The sequence below is a fragment of the Ipomoea nil genome, unplaced genomic scaffold (genome assembly GCF_001879475.1).
Source record: "Ipomoea nil cultivar Tokyo-kokei standard unplaced genomic scaffold, Asagao_1.1 scaffold2480, whole genome shotgun sequence".
Taxonomy (NCBI): domain Eukaryota; kingdom Viridiplantae; phylum Streptophyta; class Magnoliopsida; order Solanales; family Convolvulaceae; genus Ipomoea; species Ipomoea nil.
The window spans coordinates 1056072-1066080 of NW_017618908.1; the positions used below are offsets into that span (position 1 = coordinate 1056072).

Below are 10009 nucleotides of genomic sequence, written 5' to 3' on the forward strand. Positions count from 1 at the left end.
ACTGTGGATGGTGGATTTGCAAATTGAAGATGCTTCTGACTTCTGAGCTTTTATTGATCACTCCATTTTTACAGTTGAAAAGACCTGGTGGTTGCTATTAATTCCTTGGCGGCGTGGGCGATGGGTTCGACCGTGCGACACTAAGAGTTGCTCGTATTCCTCCTTCGGCTTCCTCGCAGAGACGTGGACGGCAGACCTCAGAAAACAATAAAAGATTTTTCTATATATATTATATACTATATATCTATGGACTAGGGCCCCTATCTTGATTGGGCCCTGGGCAAGGGCCTAGCCTGCACTTGCCCAGGGCCGGGCCTGCACCCAAACTGAACCTTTCGACAACTAAGCTATGAGTGAGAATAGTTCTCGTTTGGCTTGTATTGGCCCAACACATGCTAATCACAAGTGCAACAAAGAAAAAGCTCACAAGAAGACGAAAATCTACACTACAAATTGAAGAGAAATTATGAGAAAATAAGATATCAGGAGGGGATGAATTTACCTTGGAGAGAAGCGACGATCAGTGTGAGACACAGTCGATCGGAGAAGGTAGTTGCGGAGGTGGATAGCAGACGACGTGACACGGTGGAGAGGAGGCGGACGTGAAGGTGAGTCTGAAAGATTAGGGATTATAAAGCGATAACATAACCATTTTACAAATAAAATCAATCAGTTATTCTCAAACGCTGAGCATATTAGCGTTTTGTATTTTGGCTGATGGGCTCAATGAACCCGAGTCTAAAATACACAATTTACATAATGAATGTTCACATTTTACATACTAAATGTTTATAAATTTACCTTTTATAAAATTGTGAATATTCAGTATGTAAATTGTGTATTTTAGACTCAAGTTCACCTCAGATAGACCCGAGTTCAAAATACACAATTACATAATTTACCATATTGACTCACATGGACCATGTTTGCCTCTCTTTATATTCCTAAATATCCGGTCTAATTACATCATTTAAAATAATTTAAATGATCAATTACATTTTTAAATTCAATAGTTCAATTATATTTTTCATCTATAATTCAATTAACACATTTTTTCCCTTGAGCTAACTCCCATTTTTTGTTTGTTCTTCTAAAACCCCATGAGCCCAAGTTTTTAAACCCAAAAACACAAAAATATAAAAATGTCTGCAACGTCACGAGACCAGCTCATTGGTCTCCTTCCGTAGGTAGCTCTGTGTAATCAATTCATTCAATCAGATCCACGAACCATATGACTGCATTGGTCGGATCTGATCAGATAACTTCTAATCGCTTCTTTCAAATTAGATCCATTAGATCGTTGTTTCTTTAAATTAAATATTTGTTAAAATTTTTGGTTGTGAGGATTTGATTATCCACATTGCTGAGGTTTTGCTTAATCTATATACTCTGGAAGCCATAAGAAGTCAACTGAAGTAAAAATTGAAGTTCTTAGGAATGGCTTCATTGTCGGCGATTAGTGAGGAGCTCGCGGAAATTGAGGGGCAGATTTCGGATCTCTTTCGAGCACTCTCGTAAGCATTTTCGTTTCGTAGTCCTAGAATCTAGTAGGATTTTTGTAAACAACATTGACTCACGAAGGTCAATTTTGTACGTGCAATGAGCTTATGTGACTTGGGGATTTAGCTGTTTATTTTGTTTAATTCGATGGAAAGATGAGTGTTTAGCTATTGTCAATTAATTGTTGATCTTAATGTAGGAATGGATTTCAGAAATTGGAGAAGGTTAAGGACTCCAACAGGCAGAGCAGGATGTTGGAGGAGCTTACTGAGAAGATGCGAGAATGTAAGAGGTATTTCGTTGCAAACTTCGGTGATGATGTTTCAAAGTCTTTTTTGAATGCTATGTTTCAAAGTCTTTAATTAACTTTGCAACCTCATTTTGTGCTATTGAGTTCCTGGTGTGATGCAGAAGTAGTTATAAGTTGAAAGTTGCAAGTTGTTATTATTTTTATTATTTTGAATCATTTCTGTCTACTCTTTAATCTTGTTTGAGCATATTGACTGAGAGCCAGTCATTGTCAACTTTGATGCTCTGCTCAAATGAATTGGTTGCTATACTACTGCTTAATAACTACTACCATGATTCATCATGATTCAATAAGGAGTAGTTTTTTTTTTTTTTTTTTTTTTTTTTTTTTCTTTTTATGGAATGTGATGTGCATTAAAGCAATGTAGATGTAATTGATGGAAGAGATGCCTTTCTAGTGTATCAGAGTTTGGGACCAGCAATTTTGTCAATCTCACTGATAGTGGTTTTAACCAAATGTACTTCACTGAACTTTGTCCCATCTTCAGCATGATTAATTTATATTTGTCATTTTTGAGCTGCCAGTTCCAGCTATAGGAGCCTAGGAGGGTTGGGATGTTCAGGGGAACAAAAACTAAGTATCAGTAGTTCCTTTCTTGTTTTTTTTGAATACTCCTTTCTTGTTTATGTATGTAACATGTTTACTCCTGTAGTTGAAGACAACTGATCACTGCTTGCCTTGGCAGGCTGATTAAAGAGTTTGACAGAGAAGTAAAGGATTTGGAGCATAGAAATGATGCAAATACAAACAAGATTCTCGCTGAGAAAAAGCAATCGATGGTGTGATTTCCTTCTTAAAAAATTATTTTGATGTGGATGGTAGCTTTATTTTTATTTTTTATTTTTTTTTATTCTTACATCCAAACTGATCCACCCTTATGCAGATCAAAGAGCTGAACTCATATGTTGCTCTGAAAAAGCAGTAAGCCCTTTTCCCTCACCATCTTCCATTTTCTTTTAAGTGCCGGTTTATTATTATTTTTATCTATATTCTTTTTAATACTCTTGATTCTTTATAGAGAAATATGTTTTTCTTTTTCCGCTGTTTGCTTTGTTAATTTCACCAATACTTCGCTGGATCCATCCTCATTAAATAAATCCTAAATACTACTGCATTTGTTGGTCAGAATCTGAAATTCATTGCTTAGGTTCATTTATTTATATTTCTTTTCATCACTTCTGCCAATCTCCTTTCGTCTAATATTTATTCTTTCTTGCTTTTGGTTCTTGTCTTTTAGTTTATGATTTATTTTCTTTCTGGTTGATAACGCTCCAGATATGCAGCCAACCGTGACAACAAGAGAGTAGATCTCTTTGAGGGTCCTAGTGAAGGTTTTGCTGAGGAGAATGACTTGCTAGCTTCAAGTGAGTGTATTCTTTATGTTTTTTTTCCATCTGTTTGTGTACGTTAAATTTATATTTCTTAGTTTGAATGGCATCAATTTCATTTATGTTATTTATTTATTTATTTCATGGCTCCTATTTTTATTTTTGAAGTCTTACTCATATGATTGCTATCATTTCAAACTATTATTTATTTATTTATTATTGTCTCATGATTTTGTTTTTGAGGATCTCTCTCTCTGTCTATGAATCTCCCATCTTATTAAACAATGTTTTTATTTTCAAAGTATTTGAGAAATTTCATTGCCATATCCATCATCTAGGCAACCAGGCTGTTAATTTCCATAAAAAACTTTTACATATATTTATTGTTATAGGTTGTTGTTACAACTTTCTTAAAACTTAGGTGATGAGTTTCCTGCTTCAGAGCCGAAAATTACATGATGCCGTTCAGTTTCAGTCATGTCTGTTGACATAATTAATGGCTTCAGTTCAAGTAGTCAAGTACATTGAGCATGAAGCACATATGACATATGTATATATATTTATCTTCTTTTCTTGTCATATAAAGCTTTTTGAGTATAGTTACAATATTTCAGATATGACTAATCAACAGCTAATGGATCATGGGAATAGGATGATGGATGAGACTGATCAAGCCATTGATAGGGCACAAAAGGTAATCCATTCAGCTCACTAGTGAACATCATTTGATGAGATCCTATTGGTCTTGTCAGTTTGCTCCCTGTCTAAACTCAACTATGCCTTTATTCTCAGTCTAGTGGACATGCTATTCTGACTTCCCAAACAATTTTTGTGATTTTTTTAATATAATATTTTTAAAGAACAATGATAACTAGAGATGCATGTACATGTCGTTTACCTAAGAATTTTGATAAGGTGGTTTTCAAGATTGGAAATGGACATAAGTTTAAAGATTCATTTGCTTGATATACAATTGCGGCAATAGCTTCCCTTGGTTTTTAAGCGAAGTGGTTTTAAAATAAAACTAAACCAATTAGGCTGTCACACATGCAATTGAGAACTGAACTTTGTATGAATCCTTCCATTCCGGGTTTAATACATCTATTTTACAACCATGATGATCTTACAGTTGCTCATTCTCCTTGTCATCCACTTTTGCCCTGCTGTCCTTATTTGACAAAGTTCTTCCTTTGCTTAACCCCATATGGAGTCACAACCTGAATATCTTTTTTTCTTCTCCAAGTTTACTTGTTCAAGTCTTTTCATCAAAGTTCAAGGCTCTGTAAATTAGTTTCTTCTTGTGCTTTTGTTTTTACAGTATGTTCACTTTGTAAATAAGTGAATAATAGCAGACAATTGTGGGTTTTTAGCCAACTATTCAAATGATGTAAAAGTTACCCATTTTCCTACATCATTCACATTACCTACTGCCATGAGGAAGTTAAAAAATCACCAAAAATTGGCCTTGTGTCTCCAAATTTCAATAAATTCAAGCTTTGTAATTAAAATTAAAAATATTTATTTATTTATTTATTTTTTCTTCTTTTTCCACTTGTTATGTGATCTTAAACATTTAGAAGCACGATTTTCTTATGCTGTGTTGCTAGGTGGTGCATGAGACTGTAAATGTTGGAACTGAAACTGCAGCAGCTCTGAAAGCACAGGTATCTCTTCTCCTTTTGGAAAATGGAATTATATATCTAAAAGCAAAAATGCATGTTGTACATGCTAAATGATAGCGCTCATTTCTCAGCTCTGCCCTCTTCCTTCTCTTACATATACCTTCTATCTCAGACTGAACAAATGAGTAGGATTGTTAATGAGCTGGATTCAATCCACTTCTCTATCAAGAAGGCTTCTCAATTGGTCAAGGAAATTGGTAGGCAGGTCAACTTCTGAAATTTTCACATCACTCTTGTATTATACGTTTATTCTTGTTATACAAAATGAAGAGTTTAGTCTTAGCTATGTTCTGGAACTTACTTGAATCTCTAATTTAGGTTGCAACTGATCGTTGTATTATGGGATTGCTCTTTCTTATTGTGATCGGTGTCATCGCAATCATTATTGTGAAGGTTGGTCGCTTTCTTTCCCTTCTATGTTCTTTCAGTTTCTATAAAATGTTTCTATCATATCCATTGCAACCCAAAAAGTGAATGCAGTATATTTGTTTCTGTTGTTGCATATATGATGTACCACATGACAACATAAAGATGTCATTCCGTTTGTCTTATCATTAATATAGTTTGGTGACTAGCGTTACGTTCAAATGACTTTTTGATGGCTGTAGCTTTGTACATAATCACAGTTTTTAATGCACCACACGTCTTGACACCTCTGGTTCAATTTTAATTTCTGTAATAGAAGGTTAGAAGTTAGAACCAATGCAATAGGCTTCTATACACAAACTTGCCCATGTTTTCGGAGAGGTTTTTAAAGCTTGAATCTTTGACTTAATGGTTAACAGTGAGCACTTGCTCATTGCACCGAGCCGAACCTTCCATTTGAACTTCTCCTAATGAAATACATAATGGTCTTACCTCCTATTTGTATTCCAATCATCTCGTGCATAGAGTAAAACAGACCAATAAAACATTTTAATTTGGAAGGATGTTTGCAGTGTATATAATATAATTATATATATCTCAGTTGGTAAGGGCATACAATAGGTCAATAATATCATATAAGTGCCTAACAATAATGTTGTTTAACTAGGATTCTGTCCCCATTTCTTTTTCATGAACACGCCCCTTCCCTCCTTGCCCTATGCATTTAATCATGAACAAATCTCATATGAGATACTTATTGAACATTTATTCTCAGATTGTTAATCCCCATAACAAGGACATCCGAGACATCCCAGGATTAGCTCCTCCAGCTCCCAGTCGAAGATTACTTTCACATCCCAACTGAAAGCTTGCAGGAAAGCATTGAAGGGGCACCGGGCACACTCGATTTCAGGCACATAGGCGTCTTATTCAGAGAATGTGTGGTTAGCTTGTGACATTATTGGTGAACCCACAATAGCTCAAAACCAGGATGCACCCGATCATAGCTTCGACTTTGTTAGACATTCTGATCTGCCATTTTTCGAGAATGACATCAAACGTTTCAGACATTCTTTTCTATGTTTTGTTGAATAGATTCGATTTGGAGCTGTGTGTATTCTTTTCTACTGTTCTACACATTATATTTAGAAGTTTTCCATTCCATCAAGGGAAACCTTAACTTATATAAGACATGAACTGATCTTTGTGTATACCCTAACATTGTGTAATTACATGAGTGTTCTGTGTTTCACATGTTTCATCCCTTTAAACTAGTAGCTGTCAATAGTGTTATGCATAAGTTATTAGCTATGGCTGTTGAATACATTGCATAGTGGAGGTAGAAGGTAAAACCGGTTGTTAACCTGCTAAAAGTACAAATTATTCTTTTTTGTTGGGTTCGTTGATAAATTTGGAGCTTATTTGAGTTCGGTGCTTTAATTGTTATTAGAGGTGGCTACGGGCCGGTTCAAGGTAGAACTAACTCTAAACTGGCTCGGAAAAAAGTGGGTCTGGGCCTGAGCTGGGCTTAGCTCGAATCGGAACCGATTTGTTAAGGTGGGTTCGGGTCCTTTTAAAAAAAATTCGAGGCCTAGCACGAAACCGGCCCATGGCCCAAGCCTAAGCACAGCTTAGGCCCCTAACCGGCCCAGGCTTGAGCAAACACAGCCATGGCAGCAAGGCATGCCAACTTTCGCAAATTATGCCCTGGAAACGTGTTCACCATGAATGGTGACACGGGTCCAAACGGTGCCGTTTTTACGAGAATATTTTTTTAGCTAATGTGGTGTTAACATCGCGCGTTTGGTTAGATTATGAATTTTCTGTTATGAGATTATGAATGTACTGTAAATTCATAATCTCATAACAGAAAATTCATAATCGCATAAAAGAAAAACATTTATTAAATTATGAATTTTCTGTTATGAGATTATGAATTTACAGCTATGTAATTATGAATTTTCTGTAAATTCATAATATCATAACATAAAATTCATAATTTCATAACAAAAAATTCATAATCGCATAAAAGAAAAACATTTATTAAAGGGAAAATGACACTTTTTACCCCTGAGTTATATACTTATAGCACTTTTTCCCCCTCAATTATTTAGGTAAGCACATTAGCCCCCTCAGTTATTCTAAAAGTGGTGCTTTTTCCCCCTGATATATTTAATTGACATTTATACCCTTAAAGTAAATATTTTATTTATTTTACTTCTCCAACAAATTATTGCGTATACGTAGGGATGACCACGGTTCGGTTTGAATTAGCTACCTTATTAACATGAGAAAATGATGACAAAACATTTTCTTTGTCTCTCTTCTTTCCAGGGTCTCTCCTTTTTATTTATTTATTTATTTTTTTACTTCATTTTTTTCCTTTTTTTTTCTCAATTTGAGATTTTTTTTCCTCATAGTTTTCTTTCCAGAATTCTTGTTTTCCCCCTTTTCCCCTAATCATTTTCTCGATAATTTCTTGATTTTCATTTTTTTGGTTCGCAAATGACCAAGCAACAATTCGAGACAGCGTTGTCATCTTACATGAAAAACTCAAATCATCAGTTGTAGAATTTCAAATAAAACAATAAAAAAAAAAGAATTAATAATCAAAATTGTCTCTCCACTATGACATTATTCACAAATTACTACACCACTATCAATTTTACCAAATTAAATTTCAGATCTAGAATCCAATATTTAAATGTCAATTTATTAAAATTATGTATCAAAAAAATTGAATCTTGAACCGTGAACCGGCGGTTCTGGATCCGATTCACGATTTTGAACCGTCTTTATTTTAAAATTTTATTTTTTATTTTAAAATAGTATAAATTCAACAATATATGTATTTTATTTTTTCAGTTCGGAACATGAACCGTCCGTTCTGGTTCACGATTTTAATAAACTCTAAATATCGGATTTCGATTCTAAATTGTAATTGGAATATTTCGATTTGGTTGCTATAGTGTTTGTTTGGTTTGAACCAAATTATGGTCATAATTTGTTGGAGAAAAAAAATAAATTAAATATTTAGTTGAAGGGTAAATATGTCCATTTAACATTTCAAGGGGGAAAACAGCCACTTCAATAATTTAGGGGGCAAAAATGCTATAGGTATATAACTCAGGGGAAAAAAGTGTCATTTTCCCTTTATTAAATTATGAATTTTCTGTTATGAGATTATGAATTTACTGTAAATTCATAATCTCATAACAGAAAATTCACAATCTCATAAAAGAAAATTTATAATTTCATAACTGCACATTCATAAATCCATGCAATTATGAATGTGCAGCATGGATTAATGAATGTGCAGTTATGAAATTATGAATTTTCTTTTTTTTTATGAGATTATGTTGAAGAAGCTTGCACGGAGAGGAAGTGAAATCGCAAAATGTTAAAATGAAGAAGAAAAGTCGCGCGGTTAATTAAAGGAAAAAAAAAAAGATAAGGGTGCACTGTTACCGTTGGGACCGTGTTCACCACGGATGGTGAACATAGTTCCATGGCATAACGATTGGTCAACTTTGCTTCCATGGCTAAAAGCCTAAAATTCTTTAAAAAAATAGTAATTTTGATTGTGGTAGCTAGACTTATTACTTACTACTCAGCCCTGCAACGTGCAACAGCCAAATATATTTGGCCGTTGCACGTTGCATGTAGCCTCTACCAGAGGCTAGACTAGGCTTGGCCTCCTGTAGAGACTACTCCTGTTCTCGCCTCTTGGCCAGTGCAACGGTTAATTTTTTTTTTGTTTTTTTTTTTTGTTTTTCTTCTTCTTATTTACCATTTTACCATATAAATACTCTTATCCAATTTATTTTTATCACACAAAAATTTTTAATCCTACGCTTTCTTACTTCTACTCACAACGATTCTCCATAAATTAAAAGCAAACCCAATTTAAAAGTCTTTTATAAATTTTTAATTATCATCTAACATAATTTAGTGAGTAAAAATCCATGGTTGCAGTAGGTGCTAGGCGCTAGTTGGGCGCCCGGACAGCGCCTAGCGCCGCGGGCGCAAAAAAAAAAAAACAGTGGTAGACTTGCAGTTTGACAATTTTAATGAGGTTGTTTTCAACATTTAATCAAATAACACATCCAAATAAATGAATTAATGATAATTCATAAGTCATAACATCAAAACAATGATTTTAAAAAATATATATATTAAAACAATATTAAAAATTAAAAATACTCAAATATATGAAATACTCAAATACTTCAATCATCCAAAGATTCAAAGTATCAAACTAGTCTACGAGTGTATATATATATATATATATATATATATATATATATATATATATATATATATATATATATATATATATATGCGCGCGCGCACACACATATATATAATAAAAAATAGGCCGAGCCGATCGGGTTAACTCGACTGAAATGGACGAGTTAACTCGACTAACTTAGACGCTAGGCGGCCAAATCGGCCGAGTTAGGCGCTAGGCGGACGCCTAGGGGGGAAATCGTCATGGTCTAGAGGCGCCTAGTACCTAGGCGGGCGCCTAGACCGAATTTTACAACCTTGTAAAAATCAAATGAACTTTTATAAATTATACTACATTTTATAATATTTATAAGTTATCAGATGACACCCGGGTTGAACTCCTATATGAGAGGTTGTGAGTTCGAGCCTCAAATGTAATGGAGTCAGTAGCATTCAAATAATATTAAGTCTTATACAAAACAAAGTTTTAATAGTACAAGACTACAAGTTCAAATGTATTTAACGTCATTTATAAATTTTAATTTAGTAGAAAATCATGTTAATTTTAAATTTTGAGATTAATAATCAAAATA

General features: G+C 34.1%; 1 protein-coding gene across 1 annotated transcript; it reads left to right on the top strand.

Annotated features, from left to right (window-relative positions):
- The first annotated feature begins 1108 nt into the window (after positions 1–1108).
- On the top strand, positions 1109–6438 carry LOC109152644 (novel plant SNARE 11-like). The gene is made up of 10 exons (XM_019300288.1): positions 1109–1514; positions 1700–1792; positions 2496–2589; positions 2694–2731; positions 3086–3174; positions 3753–3832; positions 4746–4802; positions 4933–5025; positions 5139–5213; positions 5962–6438. Exons 1-10 carry the CDS (start codon positions 1438–1440, stop codon positions 6049–6051), a joined length of 786 nt encoding a protein of 261 aa, XP_019155833.1. The 5' UTR covers positions 1109–1437; the 3' UTR covers positions 6052–6438.
- Positions 6439–10009: the final 3571 nt, after the last annotated feature.

What these genes read in the sequence shown, in the direction of transcription:
- LOC109152644 (XM_019300288.1), top strand. Translation starts at nt 1,438, where the DNA reads ATGGCTTCATTGTCGGCGATTAGTGAGGAGCTCGCGGAAATTGAGGGG. An exon ending in TATGTTGCTCTGAAAAAGCA is followed by an intron (nt 2,732 to 3,085) that starts GTAAGCCCTTTT and finishes ATAACGCTCCAG; the next exon opens with ATATGCAGCCAACCGTGACA. An exon ending in CCATTGATAGGGCACAAAAG is followed by an intron (nt 3,833 to 4,745) that starts GTAATCCATTCA and finishes CTGTGTTGCTAG; the next exon opens with GTGGTGCATGAGACTGTAAA.